The following is a 23,992-nucleotide window of genomic DNA, read 5'->3' as shown; positions in this document are numbered from 1 at the left end:
TGTCTCCTTCACCACTACTCCATCTGTCTCCTTCACCACTACTCCATCTGTCTCCTTCACCACTACTCCATCTGTCTCCTTCACCACTACTCCATCTGTCTCATTCACCACTACTCCATCTGTCTCCTTCACCACTACTCCATCTGTCTCCTTCACCACTACTCCATCTGTCTCATTCACCACTACTCCATCTGTCTCCTTCACCACTACTCCATCTGTCTCCTTCACCACTACTCCATCTGTCTCCTTCACCACTACTCCACCTGTCTCCTTCACCACTACTCCATCTGTCTCCTTCACCACTACTCCATCTGTCTTCTTCACCACTACTCCATCTGTCTCCTTCACCACTACTCAATCTGTCTCCTTCACCACTACTCCATATGTCTCCTTCACCACTACTCCATCTGTCTCCTTCACCACTACTCCATCTGTCTCCTTCACCACTACTCCATCTGTCTCCTTCACCACTACTCCATCTGTCTCCTTCACCACTACTCCATCTGTCTCCTTCACCACTACTCCATCTGTCTCCTTCACCACTACTCCATCTGTCTCCTTCACCACTACTCCATCTGTCTCCTTCACCACTACTCCATCTGTCTCCTTCACCACTACTCCATCTGTCTCCTTCACCACTACTCCATCTGTCTCCTTCACCACTACTCCATCTGCCTCCTTCACCACTACTCCATCTGTCTCCTTCACCACTACTCCATCTGGCTCCTTCACCACTACTCCATCTGTCTCATTCACCACTACTCCATCTGTCTCCTTCACCACTACTCCATCTGTCTCCTTCACCACTACTCCATCTGTCTCCTTCACCACTACTCCATCTGTCTCCTTCACCACTACTCCACACCACTACTCCATCTGTCTCCTTCACCACTACTCCATCTGTCTCCTTCACCACTACTCCATCTGTCTCCTTCACCACTACTCCATCTGTCTCATTCACCACTACTCCATCTGTCTCCTTCACCACTACTCCATCTGTCTCCTTCACCACTACTCCATCTGTCTCCTTCACCACTACTCCACCTGTCTCCTTCACCACTACTCCATCTGTCTCCTTCACCACTACTCCATCTGTCTCATTCACCACTACTCCATCTGTCTCATTCACCACTACTCCATCTGTCTCCTTCACCACTACTCCATCTGTCTCATTCACCACTACTCCATCTGTCTCCTTCACCACTACTCCATCTGTCTCATTCACCACTACTCCATCTGTCTCCTTCACCACTACTCCATCTGTCTCCTTCACCACTACTCCATCTGTCTCCTTCACCACTACTCCATCTGTCTCCTTCACCACTACTCCATCTGTCTCATTCACCACTACTCCATCTGTCTCCTTCACCACTACTCCATCTGTCTCCTCCACCACTACTCCATCTGTCTCCTTCACCACTACTCCATCTGTCTCATTCACCACTACTCCATCTGTCTCCTCCACCACTACTCCATCTGTCTCCTTCACCACTACTCCATCTGTCTCCTTCACCACTACTCCATCTGTCTCCTTCACCACTACTCCATCTGTCTCCTTCACCACTACTCCATCTGTCTCCTTCACCACTACTCCATCTGTATCCTTCACCACTACTCCATCTGTCTCCTTCACCACTACTCCATCTGTCTCCTTCACCACTACTCCATCTGTCTCCTTCACCACTACTCCATCTGTCTCCTTCACCACTACTCCATCTGTCTCCTTCACCACTACTCCATCTGTCTCCTTCACCACTACTCCATCTGTCTCCTTCACCACTACTCCATCTGTCTCCTTCACCACTACTCCATCTGTCTCCTTCACCACTACTCCATCTGTCTCCTTCACCACTACTCCATCTGTCTCCTTCACCACTACTCCATCTGTCTCCTTCACCACTACTCCATCTGTCTCATTCACCACTACTCCATCTGTCTCCTTCACCACTACTCCACCTGTCTCCTTCACCACTACTCCATCTGTCTCCTTCACCACTACTCCATCTGTCTCCTTCACCACTACTCCATCCTCACTCCCTCTCTCCCTAAGAGAGAGAGACTGAGGTAGGAAGAATGGGAGGAGAGGAATAGACAGAGAAAGAGAGAGAGAGAGAGACAGAGACAGAGATAGACAAAGAGAAAGAGACACTGAGGGAGAGGTAGGAAGAATGGGAGGAGGAGAGTAATAGACAGAGAGAGAGAGAGAGAGAGAGAGAGAGTGAGAGAGAGAGAGGGAGACAGAGAGAGACAAAGAGAGGGAGAGAGAGTGAGAGACAAAGATGGAGAGAGAGATAAAGAGACAGAGAGAGAGAGAGAGAGAGAGAGAGAGACAGGGAGAGAGAGAAGAGAGAGAGAGAAGAGAGAGAGGAGTATGTGAAAGTGGACTGGCTATATTATCAGGTGGTTGTCTATCACTGTGAACGTGGACTGGCTATATTATCAGGTGGTTGTCTATCACTGTGAACGTGGACTGGCTATATTATCAGGTGGTTGTCTATCACTGTGAACGTGGACTGGCTATATTATCAGGTGGTTGTCTATCACTGTGAACGTGGACTGGCTATATTATCAGGTGGTTGTCTATCACTGTGAACGTGGACTGGCTATATTATCAGGTGGTTGTCTATCACTGTGACCGTGGACTGGCTATATTATCAGGTGGTTGTCTATCACTGTGAACGTGGACTGGCTATATTATCAGGTGGTTTTCTCCCAGGTGCCGTTGATGGATGTCAGCACTTTGCAGCTCAATTCAACGGGTCATTTTCCAAACGTCTAGCAAACATAACCCTTCCTCATCGCTATTCTGTCCATCTTATAGTTGTTGACAGACGCTCAGAGCAGCTAAATGATCATGTCTCCCGAGGAGGAAGATGTGTCTTCAGAGGAGGAAGATGTGTCTTCCCGAGGAGGAAGATGTGTCTTCAGGGTACATTGATTACTTCCTCAGAGCAGCTAAATGCTCATGTCTCCCAAGGAGGAAGATGTGTCTCCCGAGGAGGAAGATGTGTCTTCAGAGGAGGAAGATGTGTCTTCAGAGGAGGAAGATGTGTCTTCAGAGGAGGAAGATGTGTCTTCAGGGTACATTGTTTACTTCCTCAGAGCAGCTAAATGCTCATGTCTCCAGACAAACCCAGTTGGAATGAAACATCTACTGTTGAAGTCGGAAGTTTACATACACTTAGGTTGGAGTCATTAGAACTAGTTTACATACACTTAGGTTGGAGTCATTAGAACTAGTTTACATACACTTAGGTTGGAGTCATTAAAACTAGTTTACATACACTTAGGTTGGAGTCATTAAAAACTAGTTTACATACACTTAGGTTGGAGTCATTAAAACTAGTTTACATCCACTTAGGTTGGAGTCATTAAAACTAGTTTACATACACTTAGGGTGGAGTCATTAAAACTAGTCTACATACACTTAGGTTGGAGTCATTAAAACTAGTTTACACACACTTAGGTTGGAGTCATTAAAACTAGTTTACATACACTTAGGGTGGAGTCATTAAAACTAGTTTACATACACTTAGGGTGGAGTCATTAAAACTAGTTTACATACACTTAGGGTGGAGTCATTAAAACTAGTTTACATACACTTAGGTTGGAGTCATTAAAACTAGTTTACACACACTTAGGGTGGAGTCATTAAAACTAGTTTACATACACTTGGGTTGGAGTCATTAAAACTAGTTTACATACACTTAGGTTGGAGTCATTAAAACTAGTTTACATACACTTAGGTTGGAGTCATTAAAACTAGTTTACATACACTTAGGTTGGAGTCATTAAAACTAGTTTACATACACTTAGGGTGGAGTCATTAAAACTAGTTTACATACACTTAGGGTGGAGTCATTAAAACTAGTTTACATACACTTAGGTTGGAGTCATTAAAACTAGTTTACATCCACTTAGGTTGGAGTCATTAAAACTAGTTTACATACACTTAGGTTGGAGTCATTAAAACTAGTTTACATACACTTAGGGTGGAGTCATTAAAACTAGTTTACATACACTTAGGTTGGAGTCATTAAAACTAGTTTACATACACTTAGGGTGGAGTCATTAAAACTAGTTTACATACACTTAGGTTGGAGTCATTAAAACTAGTTTACACACACTTAGGTTGGAGTCATTAAAACTAGTTTACATACACTTAGGGTGGAGTCATTAAAACTAGTTTACATACACTTAGGTTGGAGTCATTAAAACTAGTTTACATACACTTAGGTTGGAGTCATTAAAACTAGTTTACATCCACTTAGATTGGAGTCATTAAAACTAGTTTTTCAACCACTCCACAAATTTCTTGTTAACAAACTATAGTTTAGGAAAGTCGGTTAGGACATCTACTTTGTACATGGCACAAGTAATTTTTCCAACAATTGTTTACAGACAGATTATTTCACTTATAATTCACTGTATCACAATTCCAGTGGGTCAGAAGTTTACATACATTAACTTGACTGTGCCTTTAAACAGCTTGGAAAATTCCAGAAAATGATGTCATGGCTTTAGAAGCTTCTGATTTGAGTCAATTGGAGGTGTACCTGTGGATGTATTTCAAGGCCTACCTTCAAACTCAGTGCCTCTTTGCTTGACATCATGGGAAAATCTAAAGAAATCAGCCAAGACTTCAGAAAAACAGCCATCATACCGCTCAGGAAGGAGACGCGTTCTGTCTCCTAGAGATGAACGTACTTTTGTGCGAAAAGTGCAAATCAATCCCAGAACAACAGCAAAGGACCTGGTGAAGATACTGGAGGAAACAGGTACAAAAGTATCTATACCCACAGTTAAACGAGTCCTATATCGACATAACCTGAAAGGCTGCTCAGCAAGGAAGAAGCCACTGCTCCAAAACCACCATAAAAAACCCAGACTACGGTTTGCAACTGCACATGGGGACAAAGATCTTACTTTTGGGAGAAATGTCCTCTGGTCTGATGAAACAAAAATAGAACTGTTTGGCCATAATGACCATCGTTATGTTTGGAGGAAAAAGGCAATGCTACCAAATACTAATGGAGTGTATGTAAACTTCTGACCCACTGGGAACACGATGAAAGAAATAAAAGCTGAAATAAATCATTCTCTCTACTATTATTCTGACATGTCACATTCCTAATTAAAATAAAGTGATGATCCTAAACTGACCTAAAACAGGGAATTTTTTACAAGGAATGAAATGTCAGGAATTGTGAAACACTGAGTTTAAATGTATTTGGCTAAGGTGCATGTAAACTTCCCGACATCAACTGTATGTTATTAGCTGGAATTTTAATAAAATCAATTTAATTTAATAAAAATAAAGAATTTTTATAATAATTTAATTAATTTTAATTTATTTTTAATTTAATTTTTATAACATCTCTGTAAAATAACAAGCAGAGGTGAGAGACACACCTGTCTTATCAACATGAAGCAAAAACAACCCGGCAAATTTAACAACACGTCTCCCCCCCCCCGAGGAGAGAAGCTGACAGTAGAAAGAGACCGTGGTAGAACACAAGAGGCTCATGGGATTGAGAAACGAGAGGAGCGTAGTCGAAGGGAGTAGAGAACCTTAAGATTCAGTACCACGCAGGTTAATTCACCAAATTACAACGTTTCAATTATGAAATCATTTAAAATAATAAAAGCAATGAGATTTGTCTCATCGTAGCAGTCAAGTAGAAAATAACGTGGTATTTCAAGAGAGAGAGACAGAGACAGCGAGAGAGAGAGAGAGAGAAAGAGAGAGAGAGAGATAAAGAGAAAGAGAGGGAGGAGAGAGAGAGAGAAGAGAGAGAGAGAAAGAGACAGATAGAAAGAGAGAGAAAGAGAGAGAGAGAGAGAGAGAGCCTGCCTCTCTTCTGTCAGATTACTGCGAGGCTAACACCTTGATTACAGTTATTTGATATGGAGACAGATTACAGTTAGTTGATATGGAGACAGATTACAGTTAGTTGATATGGAGACAGATTACAGTTAGTTGATATAGAGACAGATTACAGTTAGTTGATATGGAGACAGATTACAGTTAGTTGATATGGAGACAGATTACAGTTAGTTGATATGGAGACAGATTACAGTTAGTTGATATGGAGACAGATTAAAGTTAGTTGATATGGAGACAGATTACAGTTAGTTGATATGGAGACAGATTACAGTTAGTTGATATGGAGACAGATTACAGTTAGTTGATATGGAGACAGATTACAGTTAGTTGATATGGAGACAGATTACAGTTAGTTGATATGGAGACAGATTACAGTTAGTTGATATGGAGACAGATTACAGTTAGTTGATATGGAGACAGATTACAGTTAGTTGATATGGAGACAGATTACAGTTAGTTGATATAGAGACAGATTACAGTTAGTTGATATGGAGACAGATTAAAGTTAGTTGATATGGAGACAGATTACAGTTAGTTGATATGGACAGACAGACTGACAGATCTCCACTCACCAGGAACATGGTTCTGAAGTTGCTGAGGTCTGTGAATAATTCCTCCACGGAGGTCTTCTTGGAGTCCATAGCGAAGTAGTCCAGCATGTTCTGATAGAGGGTTCCCATGTTGCCGTGCATGATCATCAGCTTCTGGTACTGCTCTCTGGCCGACGTGGAGAAGCTGTGAAGGTCGAGAGTTAAGGCTGAAACAGGACTGGAGACAGTGGATCCTCTATTTTACAATTCCATAGCAGAGAGGGAGAGAGAGAGGGACAGAGAGACAGAGAGAGAGAGAGACATAGAGAGAGAGAGAGAGAGAGAGCGAGAGAGCGAGAGGGAGAGAGAGACAGACAGAGAGACAGAGAGAGAGAGACAGACAGAGAGAGAGAGACAGACAGAGAGAGAGAGACAGAGGGAGAGACAGAGGGAGAGGGAGAGAGAGAGACAGAGGGAGAGAGAGAGAGAGAGAGAGAGAGAGAGAGAGAGAGAGAGACAGAGAGAGAGTTGTTGACTGTATGTTGTTGTTGACTGTATATTGTTGTTGACTGTATGTTGTTGTTGACTGTTTATTGTTGTTGACTGTATGTTGTTGTTGACTGTATGTTGTTGTTGACTGTATATTGTTGTTGACTGTATGTTGTTGTTGACTGTATGTTGTTGTTGACTGTATATTGTTGTTGACTGTATATTGTTGTTGACTGTATATTGTTGTTGACTGTATATTGTTGTTGACTGTTTATAGTTGTTGACTGTATGTTGTTGTTGACTGTATGTTGTTGTTGACTGTATGTTGTGGTTGACTGTTTATTGTTGTTGACTGTATGTTGTTGTTGACTGTATATTGTTGTTGACTGTATATTGTTGTTGACTGTATGTTGTTGTTGACTGTATGTTGTTGTTGACTGTATATTGTTGTTGACTGCATATTGTTGTTGACTGTTTATAGTTGTTGACTGTATGTTGTTGTTGACTGTATATTGTTGTTGACTGTATATTGTTGTTGACTGTATATTGTTGTTGACTGTATATTGTTGTTGACTGTTTATAGTTGTTGACTGTATATTGTTGTTGACTGTATATTGTTGTTGACTGTATATTGTTGTTGACTGTATATTGTTGTTGACTGTTTATAGTTGTTGACTGTATGTTGTTGTTGACTGTATATTGTTGTTGACTGTTTATAGTTGTTGACTGTATGTTGTTGTTGTTGACTGTATATTGTTGTTGACTGTATGTTGTTGTTGACTGTATATTGTTGTTGACTGTATGTTGTTGTTGACTGTATATTGTTGTTGACTGTATATTGTTGTTGACTGTATATTGTTGTTGACTGTATATTGTTGTTGACTGTATATTGTTGTATATTGTTGTATATTGTTGTTGACTGTATATTGTTGTTGACTGTATGTTGTTGTTGACTGTATGTTATTGTTGTTGACTGTATATTGTTGTTGACTGTATATTGTTGTTGACTGTATATTGTTGTTGACTGTATATTGTTGTTGACTGTATGTTGTTGTTGACTGTATATTGTTGTTGACTGTATGTTGTTGTTGACTGTATATTGTTGTATATTGTTGTTGACTGTATATTGTTGTTGACTGTATATTGTTGTTGACTGTATGTTATTGTTGTTGACTGTATATTGTTGTTGACTGTATATTGTTGTTGACTGTATATTGTTGTTGACTGTATGTTGTTGTTGACTGTATATTGTTGTATATTGTCGTTGACTGTATATTGTTGTTGACTGTATATTGTTGTTGACTGTATATTGTTGTTGACTGTATGTTGTTGTTGACTGTATGTTGTCGTTGACTGTATGTTGTTGTTGACTGTATATTGTTGTTGACTGTATGTTGTTGTTGACTGTATATTGTTGTTGACTGTATGTTGTTGTTGACTGTATATTGTTGTTGACTGTATGTTGTTGTTGACTGTATATTGTCGTTGACTGTATATTGTTGTTGACTGTATATTGTTGTTGACTGTATATTGTCGTTGACTGTATATTGTCGTTGACTGTATATTGTTGTTGACTGTATGTTGTTGTTGACTGTATATTGTTGTTGACTGTATGTTGTTGTTGACTGTATATTGTTGTTGACTGTATGTTGTTGTTGACTGTATATTGTCGTTGACTGTATATTGTTGTTGACTGTATATTGTTGTTGACTGTATGTTGTTGTTGACTGTATATTGTTGTTGACTGTATATTGTCGTTGACTGTATATTGTTGTTGACTGTATATTGTTGTTGACTGTATATTGTCGTTGACTGTATATTGTTGTTGACTGTATGTTGTTGTTGACTGTATATTGTTGTTGACTGTATATTGTTGTTGACTGTATATTGTCGTTGACTGTATATTGTTGTTGACTGTATATTGTTGTTGACTGTATATTGTTGTTGACTGTATATTGTCGTTGACTGTATATTGTTGTTGACTGTATATTGTTGTTGACTGTATGTTGTTGTTGACTGTATGTTGTCGTTGACTGTATATTGTTGTTGACTGTATATTGTTGTTGACTGTATATTGTTGTATATTGTTGTTGACTGTATATTGTTGTTGACTGTATGTTGTTGTTGACTGTATGTTGTCGTTGACTGTATATTGTTGTTGACTGTATATTGTTGTTGACTGTATATTGTCGTTGACTGTATATTGTTGTTGACTGTATATTGTTGTTGACTGTATATTGTCGTTGACTGTATGTTGTTGTTGACTGTATATTGTTGTTGACTGTATATTGTTGTATATTGTTGTTGACTGTATATTGTTGTATATTGTTGTTGACTGTATATTGTTGTTGACTGTATATTGTCGTTGACTGTATATTGTTGTATATTGTTGTTGACTGTATGTTGTTGTTGACTGTATATTGTTGTATATTGTCGTTGACTGTATGTTGTTGTATATTGTTGTTGACTGTATGTTGTTGTTGTTGACTGTATATTGTCGTTGACTGTATATTGTTGTTGACTGTATATTGTCGTTGACTGTATATTGTCGTTGACTGTATATTGTTGTTGACTGTATATTGTTGTATATTGTCGTTGACTGTATGTTATTGTTGTTGACTGTATATTGTTGTTGACTGTATATTGTCGTTGACTGTATATTGTCGTTGACTGTATATTGTTGTTGACTGTATGTTGTTGTATATTGTCGTTGACTGTATATTGTTGTTGACTGTATATTGTTGTTGACTGTATATTGTTGTATATTGTCGTTGACTGTATATTGTTGTTGACTGTATGTTGTTGTTGACTGTATGTTGTTGTTGACTGTATATTGTTGTTGACTGTATATTGTTGTTGACTGTATATTGTTGTATATTGTCGTTGACTGTATATTGTTGTTGACTGTATGTTGTTGTTGACTGTATATTGTCGTTGACTGTATATTGTTGTTGACTGTATGTTGTTGTTGACTGTATATTGTTGTTGACTGTATATTGTTGTTGACTGTATGTTGTTGTTGACTGTATATTGTTGTTGACTGTATATTGTCGTTGACTGTATGTTGTTGTATATTGTCGTTGACTGTATATTGTTGTTGACTGTATATTGTTGTTGACTGTATATTGTTGTATATTGTCGTTGACTGTATGTTGTTGTTGACTGTATGTTGTCGTTGACTGTATATTGTTGTTGACTGTATATTGTCGTTGACTGTATGTTGTTGTTGACTGTATATTGTCGTTGACTGTATATTGTTGTTGACTGTATATTGTTGTTGACTGTATATTGTCGTTGACTGTATATTGTTGTTGACTGTATATTGTTGTTGACTGTATATTGTTGTATATTGTTGTTGACTGTATATTGTCGTTGACTAAATGTTGTTGTTGACTGTATATTGTTGTTTACTGTATATTGTCGTTGACTGTATATTGTTGTTGACTGTATATTGTTGTTGACTGTATATTGTTGTTGACTGTATATTGTTGTATATTGTTGTTGACTGTATATTGTCGTTGACTAAATGTTGTTGTTGACTGTATATTGTTGTTTACTGTATATTGTCGTTGACTGTATATTGTTGTTGACTGTATATTGTTGTATATTGTTGTTGACTGTATATTGTTGTTGACTGTATATTGTCGTTGACTGTATATTGTTGTTGACTGTATATTGTTGTTGACTGTATATTGTTGTTGACTGTATATTGTTGTTGACTGTATGTTGTTGTTGACTGTTTATAGTTGTTGACTGTATATTGTTGTTGACTGTATATTGTTGTTGACTGTATATTGTTGTTGACTGTATATTGTCGTTGACTGTATATTGTTGTTGACTGTATATTGTTGTTGACTGTATATTGTTGTATATTGTTGTTGACTGTATATTGTCGTTGACTAAATGTTGTTGTTGACTGTATATTGTTGTTTACTGTATATTGTCGTTGACTGTATGTTGTTGTTGACTGTATATTGTTGTTGACTGTATATTGTTGTTGACTGTATATTGTCGTTGACTGTATGTTGTTGTTGACTGTATGTTGTTGTTGACTGTATATTGTTGTATATTGTCATTGACTGTATGTTATTGTTGTTGACTGTATATTGTTGTTGACTGTATATTGTTGTTGACTGTATATTGTTGTTGACTGTATATTGTTGTTGACTGTATATTGTTGTTGACTGTATATTGTTGTTGACTGTATGTTGTTGTTGACTGTATATTGTTGTTGACTGTATATTGTCGTTGACTCTATATTGTTGTTGACTGTATATTGTTGTTGACTGTATATTGTTGTTGACTGTATGTTGTTGTTGACTGTATGTTGTTGTTGACTGTATATTGTTGTTGACTGTATATTGTTGTTGACTGTATGTTGTTGTTGACTGTATATTGTCGTTGACTCTATATTGTTGTTGACTGTATATTGTTGTTGACTGTATGTTGTTGTTGACTCTATATTGTTGTTGACTGTATATTGTCGTTGACTCTATATTGTTGTTGACTGTATGTTGTTGTTGACTGTATATTGTTGTTGACTGTATGTTGTTGTTGACTGTATGTTGTTGTTGACTGTATGTTGTTGTTGACTGTATATTGTTGTTGACTGTATATTGTTGTTGACTGTATATTGTTGTTGACTGTATGTTGTTGTTGACTGTATGTTGTTGTTGACTGTATGTTGTTGTTGACTGTATATTGTTGTATATTGTCATTGACTGTATGTTATTGTTGTTGACTGTATATTGTTGTTGACTGTATATTGTTGTTGACTGTATATTGTTGTTGACTCTATATTGTTGTTGACTGTATATTGTTGTTGACTGTATGTTGTTGTTGACTGTATGTTGTTGTTGTTGACTGTATGTTGTTGTTGACTGTATATTGTTGTTGACTGTATATTGTTGTTGACTGTATATTGTTGTTGACTGTATGTTGTTGTTGACTGTATGTTGTTGTTGTTGACTGTATATTGTTGTTGACTGTATGTTGTTGTTGTTGACTGTATGTTGTTGTTGTTGACTGTATATTGTTGTTGACTGTATGTTGTTGTTGACTGTATGTTGTTGTTGTTGACTGTATGTTGTTGTTGACTGTATATTGTTGTTGACTGTATATTGTTGTTGACTGTATATTGTTGTTGACTGTATATTGTTGTTGACTGTATATTGTTGTTGACTCTATATTGTTGTTGACTGTATATTGTTGTTGACTGTATGTTGTTGTTGACTGTATGTTGTTGTTGTTGACTGTATATTGTTGTTGACTGTATATTGTTGTTGACTGTATATTGTTGTTGACTGTATATTGTTGTTGACTGTATATTGTTGTTGACTGTATATTGTTGTTGACTGTATATTGTTGTTGACTGTATATTGTTGTTGACTGTATGTTGTTGTTGACTGTATGTTGTCATTGACTGTATATTGTTGTTGACTGTATATTGTTGTTGACTGTATATTGTTGTATATTGTTGTTGACTGTATGTTATTGTTGTTGACTGTATATTGTTGTTGACTGTATATTGTTGTTGACTGTATGTTGTTGTTGACTGTATGTTGTTGTTGACTGTATCTCTGTCTTTTTATTGTGTGTATTATGTTATAATATTGTGTGTTTTATTGTGTGTATTATGTTATAATATTGTGTGTATTATTGTGTGTATTATTTTATAATGTTGTGTGTTATGAGGGGAAATGACTTGTTTAGGTACAGCATTATGAAGATAAAAAGCCAGTTCTGGAGACAGACTGAGATGAGGACGAGGAGGGTGACCTACTAGAGAGTTCAATACACATCTCTCTCTCTCTGAGGACGAGGAGGGTGACCTACTAGAGTTCAATACACATCTCTCTCTCTCTGAGGACGAGGAGGGTGAACTACTAGAGAGGTCAATACACATCTCTCTCTCTCTGAGGACGAAGAGGGTGACCTACTAGAGAGGTCAATACACATCTCTCTCTCTCTGAGGACGAGGAGGGTGAACTACTAGAGAGGTCAATACACATCTCTCTCTCTCTGAGGACGAGGAGGGTGAACTACTAGAGAGGTCAATACACATCTCTCTCTCTCTGAGGACGAGGAGGGTGAACTACTAGAGAGGTCAATACACATCTCTCTCTCTCTGAGGACGAGGAGGGTGAACTACTAGAGAGGTCAATACACATCTCTCTCTCTCTCTGAGGACGAGGAGGGTGAACTACTAGAGAGGTCAATACACATCTCTCTCTCTCTCTGAGGACGAAGAGGGTGAACTACTAGAGAGGTGAATACACATCTCTCTCTCTCTGAGGACGAGGAGGGTGAACTACTAGAGAGGTCAATACACATCTCTCTCTCTCTCTCTGAGGACGAGGAGGGTGAACTACTAGAGAGGTCAATACACATCTCTCTCTCTCTCTGAGGACGAAGAGGGTGACCTACTAGAGTTCAATACACATCTCTCTCTCTCTCTGAGGACAAAGAGGGTGAACTACTAGAGAGGTCAATACACATCTCTCTCTCTCTCTCTCTGAGGACGAAGAGGGTGAACTACTAGAGAGTTCAATACACATCTCTCTCTCTCTGAGGACGAGGAGGGTGAACTACTAGAGAGGTCAATACACATCTCTCTCTCTCTGAGGACGAGGAGGGTGAACTACTAGAGAGGTCAATACACGTCTCTCTCTCTCTCTGAGGACGAGGAGTGACCAGGAGTGTGTTCTGGTGTTCTTCTCTATTTACACACACGGACACACACACACACACACACACAGACACATACACACACGAGCATGTGCAGCGAGGTGATCAGCCACACAGGAACAAAGGAGGCAGAGGAGGAAGAGGAGGAGGAGAGGGGGAGGAAGAGGAGGAGGAAGAGGAGGGAGAGGAGGAGGGAGAGGGGGGAAATGAGGAGGAGGAGAGGGAGGAGGAGGATGATCAGGGAGAGGAGGAGGAGGAGGAGAGGAGGAGGGAGATAGAATCAATAGGAGGTAGTCTTGTATATTTGAGGAGAACAGTTGGAGGGGTCAGGGTTGAAGGCACAGGAAGGATGAACATGTGAGGAGAACAGTTGGAGGGGTCAGGGTTGAAGGCACAGGAAGGATGACAATGTGAGGAGAACAGTTGGAGGGGTGAGGGTTGAAGGCACAGGAAGGAGGGGTCAGGGTTGAAGGCACAGGAAGGAGGGGTCAGGGTTGAAGGCACAGGAAGGAGGGGTCAGGGTTGAAGGCACAGGATGGAGGGGTCAGGGTTGAAGGCACAGGAAGGAGGGGTCAGGGTTGAAGGCACAGGAAGGAGGGGTCAGGGTTGAAGGCACAGGAAGGAGGGGTCAGGGTTGAAGGCACAGGAAGGAGGGGTCAGGGTTGAAGGCACAGGAAGGAGGGGTCAGGGTTGAAGGCACAGGAAGGAGGGGTCAGGGTTGAAGGCACAGGAAGGAGGGTTCAGGGTTGAAGGCACAGGAAGGAGGGGTCAGGGTTGAAGGCACAGGAAGGAGGGGTCAGGGTTGAAGGCACAGGAAGGAGGGGTCAGGGTTGAAGGCACAGGAAGGAGGGGTCAGGGTTGAAGGCACAGGAAGGAGGGTTCAGGGTTGAAGGCACAGGAAGGATGAAAATGTGAGGAGAACAGCAACGGAGCACATCCGTCCAACGGCCTGGAGTCAACCAACACACACACACACACACACACACACACACACAACGGCCTGGAGTCAACCGAGCACACACACACACACACAAAACGGCCTGGAGTCAACCAAGCACACACACACACACAACGGCCTGGAGTCAACCAAGCACACACACACACAACAACTTGGAGTCAACCAAGCATGGCCCGAGCAAACAATCACACACACACACACACACAATGGCCTGGAGTCAACCAAGCATGGCCCGAGCAAACAATCACACACACACACACACACACACACAATGGCCTGGAGTCAACCAAGCATGGCCCGAGCAAACAATCACACACACACACACACACACACACACACACGCACAGACAGGCTGATTGATTCAAAGACAGACACGCACAATTGAAAATGTCAGCAACACGCCACTCACTCAGAGATAATTGTGAGACAAACCAGCCTTAAAACACCCCTCCTCCTCTCCTCCTCACCCCTCCCCTAGAACAAAGTCACACCCCTCCTCCTCACCCATCCCCTAGTCAAAGTCACACCCCTCCCCTTGTCAAAGTCACACCCCACCCCTAGTCAAAGTCATACCCCTCCTTCTCACCCCTCCCCTAGTCATTTTCACACCCCTCCTCTAGTCAAAGTCACACCCCTCCTCCTCACCCATCCCCTTGTCAAAGTCACACCCCTCCCCTAGTCAAAGTCATACCCCTCCTCCTCACCCCTCCCCTTGTCAAAGTCACACCCCTCCCCTAGTCAAAGTCATACCCCTCCTCCTCACCCCTCCCCTTATCAAAGTCACACCCCTCCTCAATATATATAAAGGCTGGTGGGAGGAGCTATAGGAGGATGGGCTCTTTGTAACGTCTGGAACGGAATCAAAAGGAACGGAGTCAAACACGTGGTTCACAGACATGACAATGAGCCCGTCCTCCTATAGCTCCTACCACCAGCCTCCTCTGGTGTGTGTCCTTACTCCTAACACCTAAGGTCCATTGATTCCATTCCAGACATGACAATGAGCCCGTCCTCCTATAGCTCCTCCCACCAGCCTCCTCTGATGTACAGTACCAGTCAACAGTTTGGACACAACTACACATTCAAGGACTTTTCTATATATTTTTTTTACTATTTTCTACATTGTAAACTAATTGTGAAGACATCAAAACTATGAAATAACACATATGGAATCATGTAGTAACCAAAAAAAAAGTGTTAAACAAATAAAATATATATTTTATATTTGAGATTTTTTCAAAGTAGCCACCCTTTGCCTTGATGACATCTTTGCACACTCTCTGCATTCTCTCAACCAGCTTCATGAGGAATGGTTTTCCAACACTCTCTGCATTCTCTCAACCAGCTTCATGAGGAATGGTTTTCCAACACTCTCTGCATTCTCTCAACCAGCTTCATGAGGAATGGTTTTCCAACACTCTCTGCATTCTCTCAACCAGCTTCATGAGGAATGGTTTTCCAACACTCTCTGCATTCTCTCAACCAGCTTCATGAGGAATAGTTTTCCAACACTCTCTGCATTCTCTCAACCAGCTTCATGAGGAATGGTTTTCCAACACTCTCTGCATTCTCTCAACCAGCTTCACGAGGTCGTCACCCGGGACTCCCTCAACCCCGCAAAATAAGAAAAATAACTAGAAGAATGCCCAGTCATTTTACACATACATCTCTTCCTCTTCCTCACCCCTGCTACTAAATATCTTCATCTTCCTCACCCCTGCTACTAAATATCTTCCTCTTCCTCACCCCTGCTACTAAATATCTTCCTCTTCCTCACACCTGCTACTAAATATCTTCCTCCCCCTGCTACTAAATATCTTCCTCTTCCTCACCCCTGCTACTAAATATCTTCCTCACCCCTGCTACTAAATATCTTCCTCCCTCTGCTACTAAATCTCTTCCTCTTCCTCACCCCTGCTGCTAAATATCTTCCTCTTCCTCACCCCTGCTACTAAATATCTTCCTCTTCCTCACCCCTGCTACTAAATATCTTCCTCTTTTTCACCCCTGCTACTAAATATCTTCCTCCCCCTGCTACTAAATCTCTTCCTCTTCCTCCCCCTGCTACTAAATCTCTTCCTCTTCCTCACCTATGCTACTAAATATCTTCCTCTTCCTCCCCCTGCTGCTATATCTCTTCCTCGCCCCTGCTGCTATATCTCTTCCTCTTTCTCACCCCTGCTACTATATATCTTCCCCCTAATCCCCCTGCTACTAAATCTCTTCCTCTTCCTCCCGCTGCTACTAAATCTCTTCCTCTTCCTCACCTATGCTACTAAATATTTTCCTCTTCCTCACCCCTGCTACTAAATCTCTTCCTCTTCCTCACCCCTGCTACTAAATATCTTCATCTTCCTCACTCCTGCAACTAAATATCTTCCTCTTCCTCACTCCTGCTACTAAATATCTTCCTCACCCCTGCTACTAAATCTCTTCCTCGCCCCTGCTGCTATATCTCTTCCTCTTCCTCACCAATGCTGCTAAATCTCTTCCTCTTCCCCCCCCTGCTACTAAATCTCTTCCTCCTCCCCCTGCTACTATATCTCTTCCTCCTCCTCCCCCTGCTACTAAATATCTTCCTCTTCCTCACCCCTGCTACTAAATCTCTTCCTCTTCCTCACCCCTGCTACTAAATATATTCCTCTTCCTCACCCCTGCTACTAAATATATTCCTATTCCTCACCCCTGCTACTAAATCTCTTCCTCTTCCTCACCCCTGCTACTAAATATCTTCCTCACCCCTGCTACTAAATCTCTTCCTCTTCCTCACCCCTGCTACTAAATATCTTCCTCTTCCTCACCCCTGCTACTAAATCTCTTCCTCACCCCTGCTACTAAATCTCTTCCTCCTCCTCCCCCAGCTCTCTCCACATAAGCCCCAGCTTGAGAAACTCACCCTCCGTGAGAAACTACCAGAAACCACTCTCCTCACTGACAAACATATGAGTTGAAAACAGTGTACTCTGAGTATAGACCGTAGTAACACAGTGCACTCTGGGTAGTAGACCATAGTAACACAGTGTACTCTGAGTAGTAGACCGTAGTAACACAGTGTACTCTGGGTAGTAGACCGTAGTAACACAGTGTACTCTGGGTAGTAGACAGTGGTAACACAGTGTACTCTGAGTATAGACCGTAGTAACACAGTGTACTCTGGGTAGTAGACCGTAGTAACACAGTGTACTCTGAGTAGTAGACAGTAGTAACACAGTGTACTCTGAGTAGTAGACCATAGTAACACAGTGTACTCTGGGTAGTAGACGGTAGTAACACAGTGTACTCTGGGTAGTAGAGCGTAGTAACACAGTGTACTCTGGGTAGTAGACGGTAGTAACACAGTGTACTCTGAGTATAGACCGTAGTAACACAGTGTACTCTGGGTAGTAGACCGTAGTAACAGTGTACTCTGAGTATAGACCGTAGTAACACAGTGCACTCTGGGTAGTAGACCATAGTAACACAGTGGACTCTGAGTAGTAGACCGTAGTAACACAGTGTACTCTGGGTAGTAGACCATAGTAACACAGTGTACTCTGAGTACAGACCGTAGTAACACAGTGTACTCTGGGTAGTAGACCGTAGTAACACAGTGTACTCTGAGTAGTAGACAGTAGTAACACAGTGTACTCTGAGTATAGACCGTAGTAACACAGTGTACTCTGAGTATAGACCGTAGTAACACAGTGTACTCTGAGTACAGACCGTAGTAACACAGTGTACTCTGGGTAGTAGACCGTAGTAACACAGTGTACTCTGAGTAGTAGACAGTAGTAACACAGTGTACTCTGAGTAGTAGACCATAGTAACACAGTGTACTCTGGGTAGTAGAGCGTAGTAACACAGTGTACTCTGGGTAGTAGACGGTAGTAACACAGTGTACTCTGAGTATAGACCGTAGTAACACAGTGTACTCTGGGTAGTAGACAGTAGTAACACAGTGTACTCTGGGTAGTAGACAGTAGTAACACAGTGTACTCTGAGTATAGACCGTAGTAACACAGTGTACTCTGGGTAGTACACCATAGTAACACAGTGTACTCTGAGTACAGACCGTAGTAACACAGTGTACTCTGGATAGTAGACCGTAGTAACACAGTGTACTCTGGATAGTAGACCGTAGTAACACAGTGTACTCTGGGTAGTAGAGCGTAGTAACACAGTGTACTCTGAGTAGTAGACAGTAGTAACACAGTGTACTCTGAGTATAGACCGTAGTAACACAGTGTACTCTGAGTATAGACCGTAGTAACACAGTGTACTCTGGGTAGTAGAGCGTAGTAACACAGTGTACTCTGAGTAGTAGACAGTAGTAACACAGTGTACTCTGAGTATAGACCGTAGTAACACAGTGTACTCTGAGTATAGACCGTAGTAACACAGTGTACTCTGGGTAGTAGACCGTAGTAACACAGTGTACTATGGGTAGTAGACAGTAGTAACACAGTGTACTCTGAGTATAGACCGTAGTAACACAGTGTACTCTGGGTAGTACACCATAGTAACACAGTGTACTCTGAGTACAGACCGTAGTAACACAGTGTACTCTGGATAGTAGACCGTAGTAACACAGTGTACTCTGGATAGTAGACCGTAGTAACACAGTGTACTCTGGGTAGTAGAGCGTAGTAACACAGTGTACTCTGAGTAGTAGACAGTAGTAACACAGTGTACTCTGAGTATAGACCGTAGTAACACAGTGTACTCTGAGTATAGACCGTAGTAACACAGTGTACTCTGGGTAGTAGACCGTAGTAACACAGTGTACTCTGAGTAGTAGACAGTAGTAACACAGTGTACTCTGAGTATAGACCGTAGTAACACAGTGTACTCTGAGTATAGACCGTAGTAACACAGTGTACTCTGGGTAGTAGACCGTAGTAACACAGTGTACTATGGGTAGTAGACAGTAGTAACACAGTGTACTCTGGGTAGTAGAGCGTAGTAACATAGTTGTGACCATAATTCTGTTTGTAAAACCGAAGTCACATGTTTTATGTTGGGGGAAATGGGGTTTAGTATAAAATGAATATTTATATTTTACTTAAATATTTAAGCTTTTTAGAAGTGGGTGTTTTCCGTACTTCTGATTACTGAGACACACACACACACACACACACACACACCAAGATAAATCAACGAAACGCCCTAAACTCATTGAAGTCAGAAAACACCATGGATCCTAATCCTAGCTAGAAGGTCACCCTCCCAGTTGACTGAGACGGTGTCGTATTTCTCCTTGGGAATATTGTTGCTAATATCTAGTAGCTTTGATGTCGACTTAAATCACTAATCTCTTTAATGAGGGCAGGCCTTAAACTGCCATCAACACACAGCCAATCAGATCTGACGAATATCAGCGTGTGTGTGTGTGTGTGAGACTGTTTATCTGAGGGTATGTGTGCTGCCAATGTGTGTAGCTGTCTATGTCTTAGTGCGTGTTATCAGCGTGTGTGTGTGTGTGTGTATATATATATAAATGTCTGTTTCTGTGTGTGTGTTTGTGTTTGAGTTTGTCTGTATTGACATATATGTGTGTGTGTATATATATACAGTGGGGCAAAACAGTATTTAGTCAGCCACCAATTGTGCAAGTTCTCCCACTTAAAAAGATGAGGCCTGTAATTTTCATCATAGGTACACTTCAACTATGACAGACCAAATGAGGAAAAAAAATCCAGAAAATCACATTGTAGGATTTTTAATTCATTAATTTGCAAATTATGGTGGAAAATAAGTATTTGGTCACCTACAAACAAGCAAGATTTCTGGCTCTCACAGACTTCTGGTACGGCCTATGCTCCCTCTCTCTGGTAGGGGCTATGACCCCTCTCTCTCTGGTAGGGGCTATGACCCCTCTCTCTCTCTCTCTGGTAGGGGCTATGCTCCCTCTCTCTGGTAGGGGCTATGCTCCCTCTCTCTGGTAGGGGCTATGCTCCCCCTCTCTCTCTCTGGTAGGGGCTATGCTCCCCCTATCTCTCTCTGGTAGGGGCTATGCTCCCCCTCTCTCTCTCTGGTAGGGGCTATGCTCCCTCTCTCTGGTAGGGGCTATGCTCCCTCTCTCTGGTAGGGGCTATGCTCCCTCTCTCTCTGGTAGGGGCTATGCTCTCTCTCTGGTAGGGGCTATACTCCCTCTCTCTCTCTGGTAGGGGCTATGCTCCCTCTCTCTGGTAGGGGCTATGCTCCCTCTCTCCTGTAGGGGCTATGCTCCCTCTCTCTGGTAGGGGCTATGCTCCCTCTCTCTGGTAGGGGCTATGCCCCCTCTCTCTTTTTTATGGTAGGGGCTATGCCCCCTCTATCTCTCTGGTAGGGGCTATGCTCTCTCTCTGGTAGGGGCTATGCTCCCTCTCTCCTGTAGGGGCTATGCTCCCTCTCTCTGGTAGGGGCTATGCTCCCTCTCTCTGGTAGGGGCTATGCCCCCTCTCTCTCTCTGGTAGGGGCTATGCCCCCTCTATCTCTCTGGTAGGGGCTATGCTCTCTCTCTGGTAGGGGCTATGCTCCCTCTCTCTGGTAGGGGCTATGCTCCCTCTCTCTCTCTGGTAGGGGGTATGCTCTCTCTCTCTCTGGTAGGGGCTATGCTCTCTCTCTGGTAGGGGCTATGCTCCCTCTCTCTGGTAGGGGCTATGCTCCCTCTCTCTCTCTGGTAGGGGGTATGCTCCCTCTCTCTCTGGTAGGGGGTATGCTCTCCCTCTCTCTGGTAGGGGCTATACTCCCTCTCTCTCTCTGGTAGGGGGTATGCTCTCTCTCTCTCTGGTAGGGGGTATGCTCTCCCTCTCTCTGGTAGGGGCTATACTCCCTCTCCATCCCTTCCTCTCTCTTGACTGGCTGGGTAAACTCTGCTACTTAATAGGTGCTGCTCTCAAATTGACTTATGATTGGCTCAGACCAGCCTGAGGAGTGCCACACACACACACACACACACACACACACACATATACACACACACACACACACAGCCAACAAGCGAGTCAAGAGCCACTGCATTTTCTGCTGTCCTCTCTTCCTACTCCCTTCTGCTCCCATTATCTCTCCTCTCCTTTCCTGCTTCCATTATCTCTCCTCTCCTTTCCTTCTTCCATTATCTCTCCTCTCCTTTCCTGCTTCCATTATCTCTCCTCTCCTTTTCCTGCTTCCATTATCTCTCCTCTCATTTCCTGCTTCCATTATCTCTCCTCTCCTTTCCTGCTTTCATCATCTCTCCTCTCCTTTCCTGCTTCCATTATCTCTATTCTCCTTTCCTGCTTTCATTATCTCTCCTCTCCTGCTTCCATTATCTCTCCTCTCCTTTCCTGCTTCCATTATCTCTCCTCTCCTGCTTCCATTATAGCTCCTCTCCTTTCCTTCTTCCATTATCTCTCCTCTCTTATCATTCTTCCATTATCTCTCCTCTCCTGCTTCCATTATAGCTCCTCTCCTTTCCTTCTTCCATTATCTCTCCTCTCCTTTCCTTCTTCCATTATCTCTCCTCTCTCTTCATCCTCCCATTATCTCTCCTCTCCTTTCCTCTTGTCATTATATCCTCTAATATGACCAGGATGGGTTGATAATATGACCAGGATGGGTTGATAATATGACCAGGATGGGTTGTTAATATAACCAGGATGGGTTGTTAATATGACCAGGATGGGTTGATAATATGACCAGGATGGGTTGATAATATGACTAGGATGGGTGGATAATATAACTAGGATGGGTTGTTAATATGACCAGGATGGGTTGATAATATGACCAGGATGGGTTGATAATATGGGTTGATAATATGACCAGGATGGGTTGATAATATGACCAGGATGGGTTGATAATATGACCAGGATGGGTTGATGATATGACCAGGATGGGTTGATGATATGACCAGGATGGGTTGATGATATGACCAGGATGGGTTGATGATATGACCAGGATGGGTTGATAATATGACCAGGATGGGTTGATAATATGACCAGGATGGGTTGTTAATATGGGTTGATAATATAACCAGGATGGGTTGATAATATGACCAGGATGGGTTGATAATATGGGTTGATAATATGACCAGGATGGGTTGATAGTATGGGTTGAAAATATAACCAGGATGGGTTGATAATATGACCAAGATGGGTTGATAATATGACCAGGATGGGTTGATAATATGACCAGGATGGGTTGATAATATGGGTTGATAATATAACCAGGATGGGTTGATAATATGGGTTGATGATACGACCAGGATGAGTTGATAATATGACCAGGATGGGTTGATAATATGGGTTGATAATATAACCAGGATGAGTTGATAATAGGACCAGGATTGTGCCTTTGGCTTCTCAAAAAACGAAAAGGAAGTTGATATGACAACCAATAGAACAGGAGAGAAACGCTGGTTTCAACGGCATCGTCTTTATAAAATAATTGCCCCTCCATGTATCTGAAGGTGAGACAAATACCTCATAATATGAAGTGAAAACGTTTAGGTTTCAAACAATTTAGTCTGTTTTCAAAATGCCTACTGCCTTTCAGCTCACAATGCAACGTGCTGGGTGATGCTCTGATAGCCTACAGTATGAACCTGGACAGCTCACAATGCAACGTGCTGGGTGATGCTCTGATAGCCTACAGTGTGAACCTGGGTGATGCTCTGATAGCCTACTGCCTTTCAGCTGGGTGATGCTCTGATAGCCTACAGTATGAACCTGGGTGATGCTCTGATAGCCTACAGTATGAACCTGGGTGATGCTCTGATAGCCTACAGTATGAACCTGGGTGATGCTCTGATAGCCTACAGTATGCACCTGGGTGATGCTCTGATAGCCTACAGTATGAACCTGGGTGACGCTCTGATAGCCTACAGTATAAACCTGGACAGCTCACAATGCAAATCCCTGGGTGATGCTCTGATAGCCTACAGTATGAACCTGGACAGCTCACAATGCAACGCCCTGGGTGATGCTCTGATAGCCTACAGTATGAACCTGGGTGATGCTCTGATAGCCTACAGTATGAACCTGGACAGCTCACAATGCAACGTGCTGGGTGATGCTCTGATAGCCTACAGTATGAACCTGGGTGATGCTCTGATAGCCTACAGTATGAACCTGGGTGATGCTCTGATAGCCTACAGTATGAACCTGGGTGATGCTCTGATAGCCTACAGTATGAACCTGGGTGATGCTCTGATAGCCTACAGTATGAACCTGGGTGATGCTCTGATAGCCTACAGTATGAACCTGGGTGATGCTCTGATAGCCTACAGTATGAACCTGGGTGATGCTCTGATAGCCTACAGTATGAACCTGGGTGATGCTCTGACAGCCTACAGTATGAACCTGGGTGATGCTCTGATAGCCTACAGTATGAACCTGGGTGATGCTCTGATAGCCTACAGTATGAACCTGGGTGATGCTCTGATAGCCTACAGTATGAACCTGGGTGATGCTCTGATAGCCTACAGTATGAACCTGGGTGATG

General features: G+C 42.1%; 1 protein-coding gene across 1 annotated transcript in view; it reads right to left on the bottom strand.

Moving 5' to 3' along the window:
• The window catches only part of diaph3 (diaphanous related formin 3), a 711,417-nt gene that overhangs the window by 200,051 nt on the left and 487,374 nt on the right, over positions 1-23,992 (bottom strand). Inside the window, exon 28 of the mRNA XM_090206735.1 lies at positions 6,460-6,624. Coding sequence (XP_090062861.1) covers positions 6,460-6,624 — 165 coding nt within the window. The remainder of the gene's footprint in view (positions 1-6,459; positions 6,625-23,992) is intronic.

Source organism: Oncorhynchus mykiss, chromosome 18 (genome assembly GCF_057628025.1).
Source record: "Oncorhynchus mykiss isolate SJ-2025 chromosome 18, ASM5762802v1, whole genome shotgun sequence".
Taxonomy (NCBI): Eukaryota; Metazoa; Chordata; class Actinopteri; order Salmoniformes; family Salmonidae; genus Oncorhynchus; species Oncorhynchus mykiss.
Note: the sequence above shows the minus strand (reverse complement) of the source record. Positions and strands in the feature narration are given on the sequence as shown.